Genomic DNA, 25,401 nt, shown 5'->3' with positions numbered 1-25,401 from the left:
ATAAGCAGGTCCCCGATTAAATACTTCCTTTTTATAAGAGCTGCCTTGGTCATGGCGTCTCCTCACAGCAACAGAGCGGTGAGTAAGACAGTGTTGCAAATTTCATTTCTTGAACTCTGTGTCTGGCACACTCCGTCTTTTCACTTTTAGAGATGTGGGGTTCTGTTTGGTTTGCTTTTTCTTTGTTTGTTTTGATGCTGTGGACAGAACCCACGCTCTCATGTGTGCTCAGTAAGCACCCTCCCCATAAACGTTATCCCAGCCCCTGTTTTTAATTTTTGTTGTTGTTGTTGTTGTTTTGAAAGAGGATCTAAGTTCCCCAAGATGACCTGGAATGTATGAGTCACCAGAGGAGTTGGGATTCTAGGCCTGTGCTTCCAAAGCGTGGATCAACAAAATGCTTTTGCCTTTAGACCCCTTTGCTCCTACAGTGCATTCTGGGTCTCTGAAAAACCAACCTCATTTCTGGAACATTTTTACCCTTTGTGCTGTGAGTTACAACTAAAAAGAAAGACTGGTAGCGTTTGGAGTGCTCAGAGGAATATAAAACCAAGCTTGTGATACTTAATCCATTGTCAAGGTCTAGAATGGGATTCAGGCCTCTGGGCACATCTGTTGACTATTATTTGGGGATTAATTGAGGTAGGAAGACACCTCCTCTGTGGGTGAAACCATTGTCTGTTCTGGGAGCCTCAACAGTAGAAGAAAGGAGTTGAGCACAGTGTTCACCTCCCTCTTCCTCCTGACTGTGGATGCAACGGAACCAGCTCCTCAGAGCTCCTGCTGATGTTATCTCTCTATCATGATGGGTGACTGTGAATCCAAATGAAGTTTCCCTCATTTTATCACAGCAACAAACGACCCCCAAGCTCAACACTTTTTTTTTAACTTGAAGTGTCTTGTAGGAGGAATTGGAAGTAGCAGAAAAGCTGTGTAATCAAGTGTTACATTTTGATCTCTCTCCCATTATCTTGGCTAAAGTTACTTTAAATCCGCTTTCCTCTACTTATGCCCATCCTCTCTTCCCTTCAGTCAACTAGATAATTATGTGTGTCCTAACTCGGAGCCTTCAAGTGTTGTTTTGTTCTAGTAATATCAGCTAATAGGATTCTGTACCCTAAAATCAATTTCCTGCTTTCACATCCTCTTTGTAATGTCAGGGCTGGCGGAGGAAGTAATTATTTTAGCCTGTGACTCACTGTTGTTATTACCTCTTGAAGAGCTTTGTATCCCAAGTGCCTAGCACCGTCCTTTGGAGAAGCCGGAGCTCAAAAGCAGCGGCTTAATCTTCCTTCGTCAAGGACCTCTGCTGTTTTGGGAAGCGAGTTCCTTCAATGGCTTCCTCTTCGGGTGATGTGAAGTGGGTGGTTATGGCCTGAAGCGCAGCACAGATTGTCTTTAAAATAAATAGCTTTCTAAGTCAGGGGCGGTGATGCACACCTGTCATCTCAGCATGTGGGAGGTGAACACAGGAGGGTCGGGAACTCAAGGGCATCTTCTGCCGTCTTCTGCATTGTTCTAGGCCGACCAGCTTGGACTACATCTCACTAATTTTTTTATTATTACTATTTTTACTTTTAGTGCACTGGTGTTCTGCTTGCATGTATGTCTTTGCAATGATGTCAGATCCCCTGGAACTGGAGTTACAGACAGTTGTGAGCTGCTTTGTGGGTGCTGGGAACTGAACCTGGGTTTTCTGGAAGAGCAGCTAACCACTGAGCAATCTCTCCAGCCCTGATCTTATTTATTTCTAAGGGGAAAATTTTGCCTCATCATTTGCACAGAAAATTCATCCTTACTGCCACTATTATTTGGGTAGATCAGATAGCACATCCCTCATTCCTTCTGAATATTTATGATATATGGTACATAGGAGTCTGGTCCTTAACCAGTAGCTTTGTCCTTCTGCAAGCATCATAGGCAAGAAGAGCCTCCTTTTTCACGTGGCTTCACTTTTCTGGCCATGTCTGCTTTTCCTGTTTAATATTCCTTTTAATGCCAGAGCAACTGGGGGAGGTGGCTCAGTACTGGCCTAGCATTCCCAAGGGCACTGGGTTTGAGCCTTAGAATTACAAGCAACAACAAAAATTTCAGTGAATAAATACCCAAGATCAAAGTAAAGCATCCAATGTCCAACGAAGCCATGTGCCTTGGGAATTTTACTAAAGCAAAGAAGAAGACCTAGAAGGTCCCAGAAATTAGAAATCAGGACAGTGAAACTTTTTGTTTTGGGGATACGGTTGTAGCTCAGTTGTAATGCACTTGCCCCCATGTTGGAGGCCAAAGGTTCAACTGCCAGAACTTCAAAAGGAAAAAAAAAGAAAATCAACTGTCAAGGACAGTTATCGATAAGATCACAATTAGAAAATGTATGTGAACATCAGAGAGGCTTCCTCCTGCAGGAACAAATAAAGAGACCCATAACAAGATGCTACAGAGAGAGAAAAACATAGATAGATAGATAGATAGATAGATAGATAGATAGATAGATAGATAGATAGATAGATAGATATAGAGAGACCTAGACAGAGAGAGACCTTTGAGCACACAACTCTGAATGGTAGATCTCTACCAAATCCCTCCCCTCCAAGCTCAGGGAACCCTGTAGAAGAGGAGGTAGAAAGAGGGTAGAAGAGCCAAAGGGTATGGAGAACACCAGGAGAACAAAGCCCTCTAAATGAACTGAGCAAAGTTCCTATGAGCTCACAGAGACCCAAGCAACAAGCACGTGGCCTACACAGGTATACGTTAGGTCCTCTGCTTATAAAGTAAAGCTTTCAGCTTAGTGTGTTCATGGACCTCCTGAGTGTGTGAACACTGGGTCTCCGATTCCTGTGCCTGCTCTTGGGGTCCTTGCCCTCCATCTATCTGTTGTCTTGCCTCATCCAACTTTGATGTGATTTTTTTTGTTTTATCTTATTACATTTTACTTTTGTTTTGTGTCATTGTTTTCTCTTAGAGGCCTGTTCCTTTCTAATGAGAGCCAGAAAGGGGGTGGATCCAAATGAGAGGGGAGGCGGGGGAGAACTGGGAGAAGTAGAGGGAGGGGAAACTAATCAAGATATATTGTATAAGAATCTACTTTTAATAAAAGGGGGGAGTACACAGGCAGGAAAAAAAGATAAGGACCAGTAAAGGAGATATGAAATAAAAATAAGAGTAAATAATTAACTAGCTAAAAAAAAAATTGCTCCCATAGTAGAATGTAGCCCAGTCCTCTTGGGGACTGGTCTGTTCCTGCTTCCCATTTTATTCTCCAGTGAATCTCACCTGCCCTCTGTGCTAGCTCAACAAATTTGTTAAACTGAGAAAGGAAGGAAGGAAGGAAGGAAGGAAGGAAGGAAGGAAGGAAGGAAGGAAGGAAGGAAGGAAGGAAGGCAGGCAACATAAAGAAAGAATATATGTGGACTTTGGACGCCATCTCTTCTCATGCCCTCCCACCACTTTAGAGAAGATAGACCTGCCTGATAAAATGGTTGCAAGCTCAGTGCTAGGTAGGTGGAGGCAGGAGGATTAGGAGCTCAAGGCCAGCCTAAACTACCTGAGACTTGGGAAATAAAAAAATCGGAGAGAAGAAAATAGTAGTCCTAAGAAACAAATGTGTTAAACTCTGCATCAGGACAGCTGTTGACACGACTTCCATACAACACTGAGATCTGTCAAATAAGAATCAGAATGATTCAGACTGAAAGTCATACTGACTCCGACCCCTCCTTGATCCTTCTTCTTCCTATTCTTTCCCAGATTGTAACTGTGCTCTTCTGTGTTTAACAAACATCAAGAGAGGTTGCCGGCTGTTGGCAGATGTTTTCCGTCCAGCTATTCAGGAGGCTGAAGGATAGCATGTTTGTGATCAGCCTGGGGAAAAGGCTTTGAAACCTTGTCCCAAAATACGATTATAAAATGACTGAGGTTGTAGGTAAGCAATAACACTCACCTTACCTTACCTGGCATGCCTAAGGCCCAGGGGCGGTTCCTCTGCAATACAAAAAAACCAAGACAAAAGAACAAGTACTTAGAACAAATAAACTTTTTGAGGTTGGGTCGGTCTTATAGAGCCCTTGCTGGCCTTGGCGAATTTGATGGGGGGGGGGGGTCTTTTTTTTTTTTTTTTTTTTTTTTTTGGTTTTTCGAGGCAGGGTTTCTATGTGGTTTTGGAGCCTGTCCTGGAACTAGCTCTTGTAGACCAGGCTGGTCTCGAACTCACAGAGATCCGCCTGCCTCTGCCTCCCGAGTGCTGGGATTAAAGGCGTGCGCCACCACCGCCCGGCTGGGGGTCTTTTTAAAGTGTAAAAACAATTCACTTTTCTTTCTTTAGAATATAAACTTTCACATTTAGCTGTTATTTCTTCAAAAAAAAGATTTGATTCAGGTGTCTTCAGTGAGTCTATCTGTAAACTTGATCTAGATATCTGGTTCAAGTTCATGTTTCTCAGTGGGTGAAAGGTAACAGTGCTGTCCTGAAGGAAGGACGACGTGAGCCCAGGCTGGTATCAGAGCCAAGGCTGGTATCAGACTTTGGAAGTTTAAGACAAAGAACCCTTCAAGGGCTCCAGGTCAGGCGTATGCCAGATCTCTGACATGAATTGCCCATTTGTTCTTCACATGGAAACTGCGCCACAAACAACAGAGATGAGGACAGGTTTAGTGAGTTTCCCAAACCACCCACTCAGCTCGTGAATCGGGCAGAACTGAGAGGGAAACTCCGCTTGTCTTACTCCAAAACCTGTGTCCTTACTGGGACATGGAAAAAGAAAACTCGTTCAGGGTCATCTCCAGCTCCATAGCAAGTTCCAGGCCAGCCTGGACTACGTGAGACTCTGTCTCAGGGGAAAAAAACAAACAAACAAACAAAAAACTAAGTTGGGTCCAACTAGGTAGGCCAGGGATGTGCTTGTCCAACATGCTGGGTGTCCTGATTTCAGTCCCCAGAACTCATGTAGAGGTAGAAGCAGAGAACTAACTCTGTAAAGTTGTGATGTGACCGCCACATGTGTCGTGTCAAAAAACCAAGTGGTGTGGCCAGCCACTCTAGCTGAACTGGCAAGCTTTGGGTCCAGTGAAGAGATCTGTCTCAGGAAAGAAAAAATGTAGAGACTGACTAAGAAAGGACATTCAAGTTAACTCCTGTCTTCCATGTACACACACAAATTGTGCATACACACACACACACACACACACACACACACACCCCTAAACGGTATGAAGCCTGTGTTCCTCCCTGAAGGGCATTTCTTATTTCCTAAGAGTTACTTGCCATCAAAGCATCTCAGTAAAATCCCAGCTTGTTTGTTTTTATACGCAATGATGTCTCTTTTAGCAGACTGTGGAACTGGCAAGCTTTCCGACGAGCAGATGGCGCCATCTGCCCATTGCGGTGCTAAGATAGATATCTGGGGCCAGGCGTGACACTTACCAGGTGCTCCACAGTTGAATAGATGTGTGTTACCGACGCCATCGCATGACCGGCTGTTTTCCTTCAGCTCATTTCGTTAGTGAATTGGTTGGTTAGTTAGTTGGTTGGTTGGTTTTCTTTTTTGGCTCCTAAAGAGGAAGTCTTGCCATGTAGCCCAGGCTAGTCCTGAGCTCAATTTATTCAACTTTTTTTTTTAAATCAAATTAATTTATTTATTTTACATCCAGACCACAGTTTCCCCTCCCTCCTCTCCTCCCATTCCATCTTTCCCTCTCCCCCCCCCCCAACCCACTGCTCTCCTGTTTCTGTTGAGAAAGGGGTAGGCCTCCCATAGCTATCCACAAAGCATGGCATATCAAAGCTGGAGTCACAGGCACCATATCTAGAATTACACTCACAAAACACACTTAGAAAACTCAGTTAAACATTTAATAGAGAGACTAAAGTATCTTCAAGGTAAAACAGCGCATCAACATCAATGCGGGTGGCAGAAAACACACCATCTAATTTTATTTAAAAGCAAGCTATTTCTAGATCCCGTCTTTCCCATCACCCAACCCCCTACCCCAGCTAGGCTGGAACTTACTATTTAGACCAGGTTGGCCTCAAACTTGCTAAAATTCTGCCACCTCTGCGTCTAAGTGCTGGGAACACAGACATATGCCATCATATCTGGCTACAAAGTTGACTTCAAGTGTTTTCATTAGTTTGAAACTTTCTTTGGACCAGGAATCGAACCAGGGCCTCACACACAGTAGGCAAGTATTCTACCTCTGAACCCTACTGATAATGCTTCTGGTGGACTGTTACATGACTTTCCTGGGGAGACAGACGAGAAATGTCTGTTTACCTCAGATAGGGAACTCAGAAACCTAAAAAAGAACTTATGAAGCCTACCATGGAGAGATAAATGAACATGGTGGGGTTGCAGGAGCCCAAGTGGCCCATGAACAGCTACACCGCCCAAAGGTCCCATCCCCATTGAGTTTCCACCTCCTACATTCTTTAATATTTTTAAGATTATATCTACATGAACAGGAGGGAGTAGCGGTTGAAATCTCAGGAGAGGATCAGAGGTATTATGGCGATCTCGTGACTCTTTCCCTCGAGCAAATGGGTTCCACGTTCATAGGCCCTCTAACTGTCTGCTATGGAGGTCTGCAGGCTGAGGTCTTTGCTAGGTCATCAAAGCTGCTGTGCCCATGATGGTAACTGTCATGTCAAGCTCAGAATGAAGAATTCCTATCCAGTACTTAGCAGTTATGGAATCTGTTGTATTGATACTGCTCTCTGGTTATATTCATGCCACAGCCAATGTTTCATCTAACTCAGTGCCAAGGGAAAACAGTAGGTATTAGTAAACGTATACAGTTATATGTATAGTGTGTGTGTGTATACATATATATGTGTATGTATGTATGTATGCAAGTTATAATTTAAAATACTGTTGTGGAAGTCACCATGGGTTATTTTTAAAACCAACAAACTGAGAACAAGGTCACACAAAATAACTTACATACAGATTTATGCAAAAAGGTGGCTATGCACAGAGAAGCTAGGAATTTGGATACTTGTGAAAATTTAATTGGTTTATTTCTCAATCTAGACAGCACTAGAATAGAACAGCTAAATCTGAGAACATACAGAACTATCTGGGAATTCAGTGTGCTTGTCTTTGGTGGCAGTGGTGTATGTGTGTGTGCTTCGTTTTGTTTTTTGGTGGGATCTGTGATTGAATTCAGCCTTGTGTGTGGTAGGTAGATCCTCTACCACTGAGCTACATCCTTTTTTTTTTCTCTAAACCCAGCATTATTCTTTTGACCAAATAGTTTATCAGCATTTTAAGATTGTAAAGCATCCATATGAGTCATTGGGTTAAATATTTCCTGTAGTACTTTCCTAATAGACATACTACAGTCTGTCTATTTTAAAATAGCATATAAAAGCAAATATTTTATAAATTGGCACTGGGTGAATATACTAGTAAATCATTTTCATGTCAAGGTTCATTTCATCATCTGTATGAATTACCCACATTAATATAGGCAGAAACTGGACCTGTTCGCACAGGCCCGAAATCTCAGCTATTTAAAAGGCTAAGGCAGGGGGATTCCAAGGTTAGGTATTACTTGGGCTACACAGTGAGTTCAAGATCAGCCTGGACAATGTAATAAGACCCTGTCATAAAATTAAAAAGTATAAAAAGGACTTGGAAAATACTCAATGGTCCAGTGCATCTTTACTGTGTATGAGGCCCACTGTTTTGTTCCCAGGACTGCAAAAACAATCCTGCTACTAATGATAACAGTAATTAACAGTGGGATCAGAGGGATTGTGCATTGATAATTACAGTGCACCCTGGCTTGTTTTTAAATGAGATGTCAAAGGCAGTTATGAATCAATTAATGTAGATAAAGAGGTTATTGGGGTACATAGTGGGTTATGTCATTTTCCTTGTTTATACACTTTTTGCTTCTTGCATCCCTAAATAAGAAATTTGTTGATATTGAGTATTTTAGAGTTTTTCTATTTTTCCTACAAAAGAGCTTGCAATGGCGACCACGGACATTCAGGCTTTTGTTAAACAAAGGGTTATCTTTTAAGTGAGATAACTCTGGATCTTTATTACATTTATTAATTTACTTGCTTCTTTATCTGTGTGGCGTGGGCATGGAGGGGTTCCTGTGTGCCATGATACATGTGTGGCGGCCAGAGGATATCTTACAGAAATCACTTCTCTCCTTCCACCGTGTTAGCCCTGGGAAGGAAGCTCAGGTCATTGGGCTTGGCAGCAAGCGTCTTTACCCACTGAGCTTTCTCCCCTGCTCTTAAACAACCTTTGCAGACTACTCCAACATTAGCTATGCCTACTGGCTCACACCTGTAGTCACAGCACTCTAGAAACAGATGCAGGGGGATTGCTGCCGATTTGAAGCCATCCTGGGCTGTGTGATGAGGACCAATTCAGTCAGTCCTATAGGCAAAACCACATCTCAAAAATAAAATTTTATAATCCCAGTACTTGGGAGGCAGAGGCAGGCGGATCTCTGTAGTTTGAGACCAGCCTGGTCTACAATAGCTAGTTCCAGGACAAGCTCCAAAACCACAGAGAAACCCTGTCTCGAAAAACAAAAAAAAATAAAATAAAATTTTAAAAGTCCCTCCTGCTATGGGATATCTTTCTGTATGCTGTGAATGTTCTATTACCATTGGTTAATAAAGAAGCTGCTTTGGCCTATAGCAAGACAGGATAGAGCCAGGTGAGAAATCCAAGCAGAGATACAGGGAGAGGAAGCGCAGAGTTTGGAGGAGATGTCAGCCAGCTGCCAGAGGAACAAGATGTATTAGAACACAGGTAAAGCCATGAGATATGTGGAAAAACATAGATTAATAACAATAGGTTAATTTAAGTTGTAAGAGCTAGTTAGTAGTAAGCCTGAGCAATAGGCCAAACAGTTTTTAATTCATGTTAAGCCTTTGAGTGATTATTTTAAAAGCAGGTGCAGGACTGGGCAGGAGAGGAAAGCCTCTGTTTACACCCTCTGAATTTGACTACCTGAGATATGTCTTCAGGTCAAGAAGAGAACAGTGGAACAGATTTTAATCTGCTGAGTGCTGGCGTTATTTCTGCCAGGACTCTACTGGGTACCTTGTCTTGCATCTTCCTCAATGGAAACAAAGTTGAGCCATTCCACTTGAAGATCCCTTTATGATTCCCTGGTTTTAAATTATGTTGAACTTTAAAATTCTTTGGATCTGATATTGACCTGTATTTTTCCTCTGTATCTTCTCAAATAAGTATCTAGTATGTATTGATTATTTTTCAGTCAGTTTTTAAGGAATTTTGTTTTTTACCAAAAGCTACAGGTAATTTTTCCATTGAATTTCCAAAGCATTTGAAATAAAACTTCTTAAGAAATTTGAAGTTTCTCCTACCTCTGTGTCCCCAACTGTGGGGAGATAGGCATATTCCTCCATGCCTTATCTATTATTGATTTCTAAAAATAAGTCTATGGATCTATAGTTCATGTGCTGTATAATCCATCCATTTAATGTATACAATTTGAGGCTGAAGAGAGAGCTCAGTCAATAAACATATTTGTTGTGCAGTCACAGCATCTGAATTCAATCCTGACCACTAAAGTTTAAAAGCTTGGTGTGGTGGTTGTAGAAATCTTAGTGCTGGGGGAGGCGGAGGCAGGTGCTCACTGGCCAGCCCGCCAAGCTCAATGACCTGGGTCTAATCCCCAACTTCTACATGGCAGAAAAAGAGAATTGACTCCCATAGTTTGTCCTCTGACCCCACATCCACACCATGTGGCCTGTGCATGTTTCCCCTCCATACACAAAGAAATAAACACAATAATAATTTTTAAAAAGTAGCAGGTGGTACCTGATTAATGACCTCTGGCCTCTTTATGCATACAGTGTTTGAACACACGTGTGCCCATGCATACAAACACACAGAAACAATCAATAAAACGTACAGTTCAGTGGTTTTTTTAAACATGTATTTGCAAAATTGTGCCATCAGTCACAGGCAATTTTAGAATAATTTCACCAAGTCAGAGTAACAATCCATTATTTTGTCTAATACCTCCCTTTCAACCCCCATGATGTCCCACAGACCCAGAGAAGTCCCCTGTTTTGTATATTTTATCTGACCGGAATGGTGTAAGGTTGTGTTCTCATTAGTATTGTTGAAACTCTGTGGTTAATAATTATTTCAGAACAGAAAATTGAAAACTGAGGCTGTGGCTGTACCTTATAGAGCATCTGGTTTGGTCCCCAGAGCACAGAGAAAGAGAGACACAGACACACACACACACACAGACACACACACACACACACACAGAGTTCTTACAAATGATTGATGGCCAGAGATGTGGCTTGTTTGGTAGACTGTTTACTCTCATGCTTAAACTGCATGCAGGGGCACAGGCTCTAATCCCAGCTCTTGGGAGACAGGGGAATGAATGATGAGGATTCCAAGGTCATCTTGACTGTGTACAGTGCGTTTGAAGTCAGCCTGTTGAAACAAAAGTATCTGTTTCAAAAAGAAAAAAAATGAATTGAAGAAGTGTTGATGTGGGGCAGACACACGCACTGTGCGGAATCCTGAACACACGTGATTACGTGAAGCTGTCATCATCTCCCAGAGAACCCAGTGTGTTAGGTAGAAAAACAAAGAACGTGAACAATAAGGGTGTCCAGTAAGGTGAGTGATCCCATGGTGGGAGGACACCTAAAGGATACCATAAAGAGAACTCAGGTTGGGGCTGAAGTCAGGGACTATTTCACAAAGGAGCTGGCTACCAGATTCTTTCAAAGCCTGTCATGTGAGAAGAATTTGGGACTGCGTGTGGGCGCTGCGCAGGTGCACGTGGCGTCTGTGTAGCCTCTTTCCTGGGACTTTTGCCCCTCTTGGCTAGAGCCTTCTGGCTGTCTTGCTCTCTGGCCAGCATGCCACGCATTCCTCATGGCTTGTTTCTTCAACCCAGTGTCCAACAAGCACCCATTTGTGGACAGCAACCTCCTCTACCAGTTCAGAATGAACTTCCGTCGCAGGCGAAGACTGATGGAGCTGCTCAATGAGAAGTCCCCCTCCTCCCAGGAGACACACGACAGCCCCTTCTGCCTGAGGAAGCAGAGCCATGACAGCCGGAAATCCACCAGCTTTATGTCAGGTAGGCCGGCTCCATTGTGCCCGCATGCGGTTTTGTCTTTTGAGAAATGATGAAGAGCGGGCCTGGGGATGTGATTCCTTTGGTATACTGCTTGCTCACATGCAGGAAGCCCAGGGTTTTAATCCCCAGCACCACTCGGGTTCGGTGTTGTATGCCTGTGTATTCCAGAACTCACGAGGTGGAGGCAGGAGGATTAGAAAAAAATCAAAGTCGTGCTCCAGTACAGTCTATTAGGGTCCACTTGGGTTTCACGAGACCTTGTGTTAAGAATAAACACTCACTTGCATGCTTCTGTACACGCGCATGTGCGTGCGCACAGACACACACATACACACTCACCAACTACAGAAGTGTGGATTGTTTAAGAGGATCTCCAGCTCCCTTGACATTGTTGCTAGGAACTTGTTGACTTAAAGTTCAGAAGCTCTGGGTGGGTGTGGGACACTAGCTTGTCACCCCAGTCATTGGGAATGGAGGCAGAAACTCAAGGTCAGGCTTGGGTATGTGACTTCTTGAGATCCTACCTCCAAAGGAAGAGAGGAAAAGAGGGAATGGAAAGGAGAGGAAGAAAGTAAAGGAGGACGTGGGAAGGAGAGGGGGAAAGGAGGAAGAATAGAATGAGCACTGAATTTAACTCGGCACCAAATAGATTGGTCATGTCTTGCTTCTGAACAAGAACTGACAATGAGGAATTGTACCCCTGTGCATGGAGACATTTCTGTGCCTCGGGCTTGGCTGTGTGGCTTTTCTCACCTAATTCTTACAATAGCCCCAAGGAAACGGTTGTTCCTCTCCTCATTTCTCAGATGAAGAGAACAGCCCCAAACATTGGAGCATCTTACAAGCGGTGGACATAGCTTCCTCTCAGCCATTCGTCTTTAGCCCCCCTTCTGAGACCACTGTTTCCCAAAATCCTCATACATAGCCAGGGCTCAGACTGAAAACGAAGCAAGAGCTGCTAAGAAGAAAATAAAAACCAGCTGAAGGTCAGCAGCCCATGCCTGTGCTCCAACGTCTTCTGTGGGTGCCTAGTAGCAATTCATCCTTCCTGCTTCTGGGATAGGGTCAGTAGAGATGACGAGAGTAGTGTACTCCTGGAAAGCCAACGTTGGTTGTTTGCTTGTTTATTTGCTTTCCACAAGCCAGTCAGTAGCCAGAGCAGCATACCTACACTCCTTCACCTCCAGGCCTTCAGCGCCACCCTGCTCTGCAGCAGGCAGAGCCAAACCTGAAAACCGAAGAAGACTCTGTCTCACGTAACAGTTTGAAAGCCTCAGTATGCACCGATTTAAGCATTGTCTTCCATGCTTCCCGATGGTGGCTGTCATTAAATCAGGAGTCATTTACTAGTCCTGGGGAGGAAGTATCACATATATGATAGGCACTGGATTTATACCCAGGAAGGGAAAATTTGGGTTTGGTAGTTCTTGGATTCGTGTCCTGTAGCAGCTGGGGAGATGGCCCTGTTAATAAACCATGATGACCTGCATTTAGATTCACAGCACTCAGATAAAGGGTATGTTAAGATTAAAAAAAAAAAGATAAGGTATGTTGTCATGTCTCTTTACTCCCAGTGCTAGGGAGACAAAGACAGGATAACTGGACCTTGCTGGTCAATCTATACTAATCGTCAAGCTCCAGGTTCAGTGAGGAAAATCGGGTCCCAGACTGTAAGATGGAGATCAGCTGGGGAAGACTCTGGATATTGACCTCTGACCTCTACACGCAAGAATGAATACACATTTGCATGTGTGTATACAACATACACACAAATATGTACATACACACTCGAATACCCCAAGACAAAATAATTTTGTAAACTGGACACAGTGGTGTGCCCTAAATTCCAGAAACCTGGCGGTTGAGGCTAGCCCAGGCTCCGTAATGAGCCCTAATTTGAAAAGAAAGAGAGAGAGAGGGAGAAAGATGTTCATGTTCATATACATTATACGATCTTTTCCTCACAGCCACCCTGTGGAGTAATATTATTTCATTTTACAGTCCAAGAACCGAAGATTTATGCCATCTGTGACTGTGTGAGCAAACTGAACACGGAATTCTTACCCTGTAGCTGAGGACCCAGGAGTTTTAGGTCCTAAGCCCACCTGCTCAGTGACCGTGTTTGCTTCCCCTCTACAGTCAGCCCCAGCAAGGAGATCAAGATCGTGTCTGCCGTGCGGAGGAGCAGCATGAGCAGCTGTGGCAGCAGTGGCTACTTCAGCAGCAGCCCGACGCTCAGCAGCAGCCCCCCGGTGCTCTGTAACCCCAAGTCTGGTGAGTTGGAAAAGGGTGCCCATGCTCCTGTCTGCGGAGGCTTGGGCCCATGGGCAGGAACCTTACCACAGTGGAGTTGAGTTACCATCTGTTGAATGGCTGGGAAGAAATAGCCCATGGAAGCCTACTGTTGACCGGCGAGGCAGTCCTGTGCCGGGATGCCTTGCAGAGTAGCCCTGAGAGAGCCCAGTCAAACATTCTTGTTGACCAGTTATTCGAGATTGGTTCCCCTGAAAGGAAGGATGTCTTTGCTGAAGATAGCTGCCTTTAATGAGATGGCGCTCGCGTCAGCTTAGGACTGTCCAACACCAGCAGCTGGGGTCAGCAGCTGAGAGGAAGGAGGTCTTTGACTCTTGAAAGGGCCTCAGCACCCCCTCAGCACTGTGCAAATGCAGCAGAGAAAGAACTGCATTCCCAGACCATGAAGCAAGGATCTATGTGGGCCTTGTGCTGTGCGCCCTTCCTTCCTTCCTTCCTTCCTTCCTTCCTTCCTTCCTTCCTTCCTTCCTTCCTTCCTTCCTTCCTTCCTTCCTTTCTTCCTTCCCTCCTTCTGTTTGCTAAATGTCTGGTATTCATTATGTAGCCCAGGCTGGCCTTGAACTTGCTACAGTCTCCCTGCTGGATACTGGGATGACTGACATGTACCACCACGCTTGGTTTCAGTGCCTAACACTCATAAGGAGAAAGGGCAGGAATACATAAGCCTGCCCACTGGAATTCATTGGTGTTTTGCAGTTTCAAAACCTATTCTTCAGCCTCCATGAGGACTTTGAACCCCGTCATAAGGCTGGCGAGATGGCTTAGAACATAAAAGTGGTTGCCATGCAAACCCAACAACCCGAGTTCAACCCCCAGCATCCTCAGAACTTACATAAACATGGAAGAAAAGAACCCGCCCCACAAAAATCTCTGATCTCTGCACGTATGCCATATCATAATCTGTGTGTCTCTCTCTCTCTCTCACAGACACACACATTCTTATTTTAATAAATAAAAATATTAGCCATCTCTATATATTAGAATGATATATATTTAGGAGTAGATATAAGTATCTGACCTTTCTACTCTTCCAAAAGAACAAAGTCATGGCTGCCGCCATAATCCGCATCGTGGTGATAAGAGGGGAATCTTTAAGGATAATTCCCTGGCTCTCAAAGTTTCTGTTTCCCGACACAAGAAAAAAATACATTAAAATAAACAGCCAGCCAAGCTGCCAAAAATACCATCAATTTTTCTAACCCCCTGAGGAGTCACAGGCATGGAGAGAAACTTGTCTGCTAAGCAATAAGATCTCAACCTTCACATGCTCACTGCTTTTCCTACCTCCTCTCTGTCTCCCGAGACATTTTGTTTCTCATTTGATATTTGACCTACTCCCTTATAGCAAACACTGATTCCTTTTCAAAGCTTTCTGAAAAGCAAAAGTAATAATCCCAACCACCTGTTCCCTACGCAAGAGGCGTTTCTTGACTCTTCCCTAGGAGGGGGCTTCTTAAGCCTGGGGCTTTCCCAGCAATTTGGCCCAGCTGCCTGGGGATCCTGCAGGTCTGCTCCCCCATGCTGCTGCACACTTGTGGGGGACCAGTGTCTGATCTCTGAATGAATGCCACTGACAAAGGGAGCTGAGGGCTGGGTACTTGTCCAGATTGGACCCTGGCCTTCATTTCTCTATGGCACTTAAATCTCTGCTGTGCATGTCCCCATGTTAGGATGCTTGGTCCTTGTGCCCAGTACCCACTAGCTGTCCTGGGAGGCTAGGACAACCCCCTATCCAGCTCCAAATGATCAGAGAATGGACAGGGAAATTCATTGCTACAGGATGGATGGAGAAGTTCATTACTGGGGGGGGTGCCATGCAGCTGTCTCTGTTGCCTCGGTAAACAACATCAGAGAGCTGAGGACAGACAGACAACGCTGGACACTGTTACTGTTCACAATTTCTGAGATGGCATAGCCTAGGAAGCCAGTGATATGGTTGCTAAGAAATGGACCCTGGCACCCATGCCTGGACTTGATCCCTGTTTTACTACCTAGGCTTTAGCTGGGAGAACTAGAAGTGAACCCTTTTCCTTTAGAGGAAGACTCCATTCCTCCCTTTGCCCCCTCCCAAGGCATCTTAGTTTCTTTTCTCTCACTTGTATCCCCGTGGTTCTAAAAGTTAGGCTTCCGTCCTTGGCTGGTACCTCCTGTCTGCTTGGCTAAAGGAGGCGGAGGTCTTTGCCACTTTTACTGGTTAGCAGTCGAGAGGCGGCGTTCAGGAAATCCCTGCTGAATGACCAGGAGAAGGACTTAGAGCTGCGTCTTCTCTGACCCTATGTCTGTCTCTTAGTGCTGAAGAGACCTGTCACTTCTGAGGAACTCTTGACCCCTGGAGCTCCGTATGCCAGGAAGACATTCACGGTAAGCCTGACTCCTGGGCACACCCACCTGTCAGTGTGTGGCTTAGGGGACGAGAGGGAAGACCTGGCTGGCCTTGAACTCACAGGGATCCTCCTGCCTCTAAATCCTAAGTGTGGTGATAACAAACGTCTTTACCTGTACCCATCTGTGCATTTGTTTTTTACATGGTTGTAGTTGTAGACTTTCTGAGCTCCAATGCAGTGAAATGTATTAAAACCTCCCTTGAGAGGCCCGAGAGATGGCTCAGTAGTTGAGAGCACTGACTGCTCTTCCAAAGGACCTGAGTTCATTTCCCAGCACATGGGATCTCACAACTGTCTGTAGCTCTGATTCTAAGGGATCTGACACTCATACACAGAAATGCATGCAGGCAGAACACCAATGTATATAAAATAAAAATAAATTGTTTTTTAAAATCCCTTGATTTGTTAATGACATTTTAAATTCTTTTTGATGTGTCCTTTTAAACATCTACTATACAATTGTTCTAATATAATTATTATATATCATTATATCTTAAAAGACAGATAACAGTACAAAAAATTTCTTCTTTACAGTTAATTATGAAAATCGTTAAACTGTTAAGAGAATCCTAAGAAGGAGAAGAAAGGAAAGAGTAGCCAGTGTGTATTGAGGTGTATAGCCCCCTGACTGGGGAGTCCTGAGTTGAGTCGTGTATCTGACTCGCCCTTTCTTAGTGTTCCTACAACCTTCTTTCTGCCATCCCCAGACCCCACTGATTATATTTGAACAGAATCTAAGTTATTTTTCTGAAGGATCTCACACAGATATCAAATTATGTGTAGCCAAGGATGACTTTGAATCTCTGATCCTCCGGCCTCCACCTCTGAAGTAGCAGGACTGCAAGACCACATTGGTTTCGTGCAGTTGTGGGGTTCAAACCCAGAGCCTCTTGCATGCCAGGCAAGTGCTCTACTAAGAGACATCCCCAGGCCCAGTCACATGATCTTATCGGTACCATCTCCCCTATTGTGCTTGCTTGCTTCTCTCAGTCTACAACATCCACATGAATAAACTTTTGAAGAACGTTCCCCACCCCTTACTCTGTTTCCCAACTTCTGTTATTGCCTCAAGGAAGAGACATTCATTCACACCCCACACATTCATTCACACCCCAGACTCTTGCTGAGGGCCCCTCCCATCTGAGCACTGAGGAGTTAATGTAAGAAGGGCCATTATAATACGTCTGTATCAAGGAGAAAGGCAGGCACACTGTATTTGAAAGTGAAATTAGATATATTAAATTCATAGTAGTGAATCCTGAAACCACAGAAGTCCCCGGTCGTCTTAAGAAATTCCACCTGAGTTCCTACTTGCCCTCTTGCTTTTTCCCAATCTCCAGCTGTTGAGAGGGCGCTGTTTTGAGAGCATTTGTTTTTCTTTCTGTTAGTGCCAGTATCACTAATCCTTCACTTTGAGGATGTTCATTGGCACATGTGCTAAGGATGCCTCCGGAGCCATCCTGCCAGTTCTGATTCTGTAGGAAAAAATATGCGTCAGTGCCAAACAATGTTTGGACCAGAGTCTGTTTGCGACTTGTGAGTGAGCTTTATCTGCTTTCTCACTTGGTTTCCTCGGTACGGAAAACTGTCTTTCAAAAGAAGCCAAGACTCTTCCTGTCTCTCCATTAGTAGTTTAAACTGTTCTTCTACACTTCGATGTAAGCCAGGTTGAAGTCTGTCATTTGGATATAAAGGAAAGGTCATGCTGAGGTAGACATTGGATGGAGAGAGAAGGAGCAGCGATGTTCTTAAGGTCTTCTCAGACTTCTGCTGGGATGTATATGAAGTTGGCTGTCAGCCCAAGGAAGAGGCATGTTGCCAGCTGTTTACCGGGAAGTAACCTCCCCAATCCAAACAGGTTATATGTGTCCACTACATCTTCAATCCCCTGACATGGTAGAGATGAAATAAAGAAAAAAAAAATATGTCAAGACTCATAGTTAATCCGGGGTCAGACTTTGTTTTCTTGGGAAGACAGGCAAATTGCCAGGGACAGTCTGCTGCTTGCTAATTGTGGCTTTCCTCTCTAGATTGTTGGTGATGCAGTTGGCTGGGGCTTTGTGGTGCGAGGAAGCAAGCCATGCCACATCCAGGCTGTGGACCCCAGTGGACCTGCAGCCGCTGCAGGGATGAAGGTACGATTGATTGATCGGCTCTTCTGTCTTTTCTGGCTTCTTTGGGAAGCATTCATCGATTGTGCATTTTTTTTCTTGATTTCACATTTCTTTATTTTCCCCCATGTGTTACCCCCCAGACCCCGGAAAAAGTCAAATCTGTAGAGCATAATGTCACACACCTGTAATTCCAACACTCTGCACACAAAGGCAGGAGAATCCTCCTAAGCTGGCAAACCATCCAATCGGAAATCAGTTGTTTCCCCCACAGCGGCCATGCTTCTATTGCACCAGTAGGCACACCATGCTTAGTAGGTTGGTATGATGGTATGGCGATGCTACCACTGGGTCAGTGTAGTGGTGACTTCTCCTTAGGCCGGCTTCCTTTCTCTCTGTCCTGAAAACCAAGTGTATTGTGTCTTCAGCCATCGCGCTTGCTGTCTAGCTACAGTGGACAGCCAGGAGCAATGTCAATAACCCGTGTTCTTTTAGGGCCTTTGGGGGCCTTCCAGGCTAATAACTTATAGGGAAATATCTCGTGCCTGGTGCTGAGATTTTCATTGAACAATCTGTGCACTCTGGAAAGCATTGCACACAAGTAAAGGGAGCCTGTGTTCAAGTTCCTTCTTAAAAAAAACGTGTGTTCTTAACTAGCATACGAAGCAGTTGGTTTCCATAAAGGTTCTTCATACAGCCTTGGCTTTGGTTAATGCACTTTCCAGCCCTTCTTCCCCTGGTGCTCCTCACTTGGTCCCTGCTTAAATCTGTAACCCACTGTATTACCCACAAATGTGATTTTCTGTTTCAAGCATCTTTATCTAGCACAGTTTTGTTCCGTCCTCTACAAACATTTCACAGAGGATGTTGATCTTGGATGATGAGATTTCAAAGATTGGAAAGGCCGGGAGGTGGGAAGGCACGCCTTTAATCCCAGCATTTGGGAGGCAGAGGCAGGCGGATCTCTGTGAGTTCAGGGCTAGCCTGCTCTACAGAGCGAGTTCCAGGACAGGCTCCAAAGCTACAGAGAAACCCTGTCTCGAAAAACAAAAACAAACAAAAGATAGAAAGTTCCACCATCCTCCCACACAGCCTTTCAATGCCTCCATCCTCCCATCGTATCCTTGCCTGGTGCTGTAACCCCGGGCAGCAGTGGCAACGTGTAGATCACCTGTCTGGAGTCCAGCTTGTGACTCTGGCATTGCTTCGCACACTTTTAAAGGGGGGGGGTGTGGGCAGCTAAGCATGGCCCCCAGAAGCAGAGAGCGGTGTATCCCTGCTCTAGAATAATTGTCTGACCCCCCCCCCCATTTGAAGAACACTTCTCACTAGGTCCTGTGCTCCAAATGCTGGCAGCCTCCTTGGCTAAAGTAGCTACGGTTAGGGTCCTTTCCTACAAACGGATACAGAACCCAAGGAGCTCAGCGAGAGAGCTGCCTTGCGTTCCAAAGAACAAGCCCTTGCTTCCCAGCTGAGGCTGAGATTTTCGTTTCCTAAGGAACTTTTGGCTCCAAGAAGGATTTTCTATTCTACTTCCACAATGACTACCCAGTATAAACTATGTTTGGCACGCTCCTTCAATTCTGAGCATGCACCTCTTCACTTGAAGAAGGACTTGGCTGAAAACACATTTCCCTTGAGGAGGAAAGCAGTGGATTCACACAACAGCTAAAGACCTTGCCCTGCCCAGCTAGCCAAGCTGACTGGGAACTCAATTGCTTTCAGTCCGTCTCTTGGAATTAACTGTCGAATCACTTTCCTGGGCATTGACAACTAGTTAATTGGCCAACTCTTTATGTGCCTGAAGAGTGGCTGGCCTAACTTTCTCTTGTTTTTATAAGCTAATAATTGGTTTGGTTCATAGTCCTGTCTCCTCTGGAGGTGTATGACGGTTCTCATGTGGCCCCCGAGAAGTACAAGTTCCCTGTACCTCTTACTTCTATGAACTACAACCTGGAACTATAAGCCAAAATAATCTCTGTCTTCCTAAATTGCTTTTGTCAGGGTGTTTATTTTTATTTTTTTTTATACAACCGAAAAAGAAACTCGGGCAGTGTGTGTGTGTTCGGGTGGTATCTTGCACATATATGTGTGTTTGGGTGTGTACCAGAGGGGGCGTTGGGTACGTTCCTCTATCCCTCCCTGCAATAGTCCCTTGTGATTGGATTTCTCCTTGAACCCGGAACTTCCATTTTCCATCAAGGATAGCAGCTAGCAAACCCCAGGGATCCTCTTGTCTCTGCTCCCTCAGTGCCAGGATGATAGGCACATGGATCACATAGAGCCTCTATGCGGGTGCTGTGACCTGAACTCTGGTCTTCTGCTATACGGCGAAGGATATTATCTGCCGGGCCACTTTGCTAGCTCCCTTCCTTTTGGTTTGTTTGTGACAGGATCTCTTATGCCCCGCCGTGAACTCTAGGTAGCCAAGGGTGACCTTGAACTCTTGACCTTCCCCAGTGCTGAGATTGCAGTCCTGCTTGGTTGTGGTTTACAGGGAGCTGGGGATCAAACCCAGGACCCCATACAAGGCAGGCAAGCGCTCTAGAACTGAGCCATATCCCTGGCCCCAGATAGAATGCGACCATCTTAACTTTACTGGCCCTCTCTACACTGAATGCCACAATCACCCTATGTTCTGGTTTGGATCTGAGATGTTTTGAACCCTCACTTCTCAGCTTGGAGTCGTGGTAGAAGGTCCGGATTGACGGCTAGGAAAAAAGTCAGCAGGCATTAAACGAGGGCCTTTAAAGGTTAACTCCTCCCCTGGTTCCAGCTGCAGCCTCTACCTCCTGGTCCTTTGCCTGTAGATGGTGGCAGTACCTCACAGTCCTCCCTCCCTGCCTTCCCCTGAGTCCTGGACTAAGGAAACTTTGAGCTCAATTCAACATACCCTCCAGTAAGTGGTGTCTCAGCAGCTAGAGAACTTAACTAATGCCCTTATGTCACTGTCTTTGACTTTGTCTCTTTCTGTTTATGGAAAGGAAGCCCTCCATCTATCCATCATGACTTTCCCTGCAGGAGAGTTTGCTTTGTCTCCGGAGCAACAGGGTTTTACTGCTTCGATTGCTTAGAGCAGAGGTCTTCTCAGAAGTTTTTGGTGTTTACCATCGCTCTCTGCGTTTATTTCACCTTGTCATGGGGATCAGAATGCTTTAGGCTGGGGGCCACCAGTATGAGGCTAGGACAGGCCCCAGGCTGATGACAGTGGGCGCTTGTTTCCTCAGTGAATACTTCACGATCTTTCCAGCCAGCATCTTTGAATATGGAGCTACTCCAAGTTTGTAAAGGTTTTCCCCCCTCCTCCTCCTCCTTTCTTTCTTCTTTCCTGAAACAGGATCTGATGAATTTCAGCCAGGCTTTGAACTTGCTATGTAGCCAAAGATGACCTTGATTCTACTACTTTCGTTGGCACCCACACTCAGTCCTGGAGTCACAGGGGTTCTGGTTTGGGAGAACCCGTTCTCAGTTTAAGAGGTGCTTTGTGAATTCTAAGTAAGCATTCTATCAACCAAATCACATATCGCACCCTACTTCTTTTACCGTTTTCTGCCACTTTCATGATGGAGTCAGTTCTTTCTTCCTTGCTGTTTTGTAGACTACAGTCTAAAGAGTATTCTGCAGACACTGGCTTCATGTCACATCCCACTCTGGCTATCACATCACGTCTAACCCCGGTTCTAGAGCCCGATGAATTTATGATCGTTTTGTGGGCGTCCTTGGTGCAAGTTGAGTCCAAGGATTTCCGTTTCTCAAATACCTCCTGATGGCTCCATGTGTGGCCCTTAAGGAAATCGAATTAAGGAGCTCTGGCACTTAACATACACTAGTGGCTTCCTGTTAAATGCCAGATGTAGCCAGAGATCCTTGATCTGGGCCCTGCCCCTGAGAACCTTATCCCCTGCCCTGTGTTCCTCCCAGTCCCACTGGCTTTCTCAGTAACTTCCAAACACTAGGTGTATGCCTGCCCTGGGTAAGCACGCTGGATCCACTGTTGTCTTCCGGGTTTTAGGTATGAATGCTAGCTTCTCAGATAATCCTTCCTTAACAGTAAAACCTTCCTTAACTATGCCGTGAGATTTCTCCCCTTTGATTCCGTAGTTACTCTTTATTGTACAACCCTGCTGGTTCAGCCATTTCAGCCAATAACAAAGATCTTAGGCACTGGGTTGTTTAAACAGCACACATTTGTTTGAATGTCTAATGTCAAGGTTTTGGTCCATCCTGTATGTGGTAGGGGTCAGTTTCTTGGTTTATGGATCAATGTCTGTCTTTTTTTTTTTAAGCAAGAACAAGCTCTCCCCTTGCTTGTTATGAAGCATGCTAGTACTATCCATGAGGGCGCCTGCATGACCTAACTACTTCCCATAGGTCCCGCCTACTGATACCATCCCACTGAAGGATAGAAATTCAGCATAGGCATTTTGGGAGCAGGCCACAAATATTCAACCCATAATACCCACCTTATTTTCTGTACAATCAGAAACTGAAGACATGCATTTATATGTTTAGCACCAATACCCAGCCCATGGATTATTTATTATCAGTCTAAATAATGGTAGTTCCAGTATCTAAGATAATCCCTGGCATTTAACAACTGCTTGAAGCAAATTTACTGGCAGATCCAGCCGTCTTTCTATAGAAGACGTCAGAGAATTCATGTACTGAACATCTGCATCATGCCTTCAGATATTTTACAGCCATGATCTCTTTTATTTTTCCAACCTCTTATGAAAATACATGGAAACAGGCTCTTTACTTTACCAGTCAGGAGGTAAAAGGACCCACCGTGTAAGTGTCAGGACTAGATTGAAATTACTATGCTGGTGGTGATGGTGGTGGTGATTGTTGTTGCTGCTGCTAGTGTTATTTCGAGACAAAGTCTTACTATCTACCCCAGGCTGGCCAGAATCCCATTAGTGATGCAGCCCAGGCCTCTGTCTTCCCAGGGTCGAGACCATGGTATTATTTCAAGAAATGTAAACCTTGGCAGCAGAGCACAGTTGATGACAAATCCCATTAAGTCATCCAATGTGTGGTGGCGTACTAATGGATGGGTGACCTTTTATGGCTTCTACAGAGGGGAATGTATATTCTATTCAAAGCACATTGTTAGAACGGCTACATGCTATAGCTGGGTATAGTGGCGCATGCCTTTAATCCCAGCACTCAAGAGGCAGAGGCAGGTGGATCTCTGTGAGTTCAAAGCCAGCCTGGTCTACAGAATGAGCTCCAGGACAGCTGGGGCTACACAGAAAGAAACCTCTTTCCAAAAACCAGAGAAAGAGAGAGTGATTGAATATGAATGGCCACATGCTCACCTGGATTGACTTGAAGAAGATCAAATAAATCACTTGGTCTTGGCCCCAGCCCCTCACTTGGACCAGGACTAGATCTTCCAGGCTCACCCAAGGGGACGCCCCCCAAACACTCTCTTTTGTCAGTTTAACCAAGCCCTTGTTAGAGCAAAACATTCAGCCTTCAGGCCTATAAATACAGAACAAGGGAGTCTGTGGTCTTTTCTAAAAAGGATTTTTTTCTTTTCTTTCTTTTCTTTTTTTCTGGTGGGAATAATTAGATCTTGTGAGAACCAGCCCCCAAGTGTTCATGCTGCCCTGTGCCAAGTCTCACAGGCATTCTAGACTCCTGGCTTCTTTTCTTGTTTCCTGCCGGGATGAATTGATGGATGTTGGCTTACCGTGCCTCATTCCTCTGTTGCCTTGTTTCTTTGTATGTTTATTTAGAAACAGCCACCTGAGTCACAAGAAGGAATGAGTGGCATTGCCTCCTCCCACACTGTAGAAACCTTCCTTTCACCCAGAGAAAACAGTTTCAAAATCCTACTCATTGGTCCTCCCTTCCCGTGACAGCCCTCTGTGTTGCATGGAATTTTCCTCTCATACCAAGAGAGACCAGTTTCCTGCCCGGTCAGCCATGTTAGTTAGCAAGTGATGGTTGTAGAAAGACCATCAAAGCAGATGGGGAAACAGCTCTCAAGTCCATAGTTGTCTTTTGGTCAATAAGTACTGATTGTCACCATGTGCTAGTTGTCACACTGGGCCATTCATGGGACTTAAAGCTGAGCAAAGGAGACATTAGTCAAGCTATCCTGGAATGAATATATAATGACATATACATATAATTAATTGCATATACGTTACAGACATATATAATGACATATATCCAGGAGGTTGACTGTGAAGAAGAAAGTGCTTGTACTTTTTACAAGGTGAAGGAAGCTGAGAGGGAGTGCTTCCCCGAGGGAAGGAGAATTGAGCTCAGGTCTAAAGAATGAATTGAAATCAGGTAATTGTCCATCTGCGCCCTGTATACATACATGGGTGTCAGAGATGGTATCTTCAGAGCATGGACTTTCCTTTTCTCAGCTTCTGAGTCACGAGGAAGTAAGTTGTTTACCTTTGCCACATATTCCCATTGCAGTGATGTTAGGTCATGGGTCCAAGTGACCATGGACTGAACCCTCAGAATTCCTGAGCCAAAATAAACCCTCCCTCTTGTAAGTCGTGTCTATTGGATTTTTTTTTTAACAGCAAAGCAAAAGTCAGTAATACAGTTTCTTAAATTATGAGAGTATACAAATTGAAGCATAACCAAGACATACACAAAGGATTCTTATAGGTCACCTGGGCATGGTGGAGCACGCCTATAATCCCAGCATTTGGGAAGTAGAGGTAGGAAGATCAAGAGTGGAGTCATTCTTGGGTATTCAGCGAGTTCAGTGTGAGTCTGAACTGTGTGAACCATGTGTCAGGAACAACTTTTAAAAGGTCGTAACTCAAAAAAAAAAGTAAGAAAATGCTCTGAAAATAAACTATAAAAACCAGGAATGAATGGCCAGTACATACATGGAAAGGTGTCTACGCCATCAGTCTCATGGAAAGGCAAAAAAATAAATTGAATGGTGGTGAGAAAAGATGATAGATTTACATGTGTGTGTTGGGGTGGGGGTGCACAGTCCCTAAAGATAGACCCCAAAAGGGAGCACATTGTCTTGGAAGACAGAAATGAAAATCATGAGTGGGCTGAAGTATGTGGAAACTGGGAGGCAGCAGCGTGCAATGAGCCCTTAGGCTAGGCTAGGGCCATGTTTCTTTGCCTACGTTAATTATCACCCCTAAGACATTTTCTAGTCTGGGCCATGTGGATGCCAGGGACCCACTGCCTGGCTCTAAAGTGTGCCCAATGCATGCTCTGTTCTTAAGAGTGAGGTCAATTTTCTGTGTCCTAAAACACGCTTTCTCAACTCTGAAGGATTCTGACCCTCTTACAGCACAAAAGAGCACAGGAACCCAAGAAAAGAAGCTCGGGCATTTCATACAGAGTTTGTACTCAAGTCATATCTTCATACAGTAAAATGCACAGCTTTCGTTATATGGTTTGGTAGGCTTCCTCTGTCTTTCAGCTCACAGGATGTGTCTGTCACTCCAAGTTCCCAATGCCTCTCTTCTGTCAGCTCCTCACCAGAAGCA

The 25,401-nt window shown here is 44.7% G+C and overlaps 1 protein-coding gene across 4 annotated transcripts in view; it reads left to right on the top strand.

Moving 5' to 3' along the window:
• Deptor (DEP domain containing MTOR interacting protein) overlaps positions 1 to 25,401 on the top strand; it is a 153,096-nt gene that overhangs the window by 94,940 nt on the left and 32,755 nt on the right. For all 4 annotated transcript variants that reach the window (XR_012909644.1, XR_012909643.1, XR_012909645.1 and 1 more), the window contains exons 5-8: positions 10,918 to 11,103; positions 13,243 to 13,377; positions 15,707 to 15,777; positions 17,831 to 17,935. Coding sequence is in view for 1 of the 4 variants with exons in the window: in XM_075961005.1 (XP_075817120.1) it covers positions 10,918 to 11,103; positions 13,243 to 13,377; positions 15,707 to 15,777; positions 17,831 to 17,935 (497 nt within the window). In the remaining 3 variants the exon portion in view is untranslated. The remainder of the gene's footprint in view (positions 1 to 10,917; positions 11,104 to 13,242; positions 13,378 to 15,706; positions 15,778 to 17,830; positions 17,936 to 25,401) is intronic.

Source organism: Microtus pennsylvanicus, chromosome 2 (assembly GCF_037038515.1).
Source record: "Microtus pennsylvanicus isolate mMicPen1 chromosome 2, mMicPen1.hap1, whole genome shotgun sequence".
Lineage (NCBI taxonomy): Eukaryota > Metazoa > Chordata > Mammalia > Rodentia > Cricetidae > Microtus > Microtus pennsylvanicus.
This window is presented reverse-complemented; position numbering and strand designations above follow the sequence as displayed.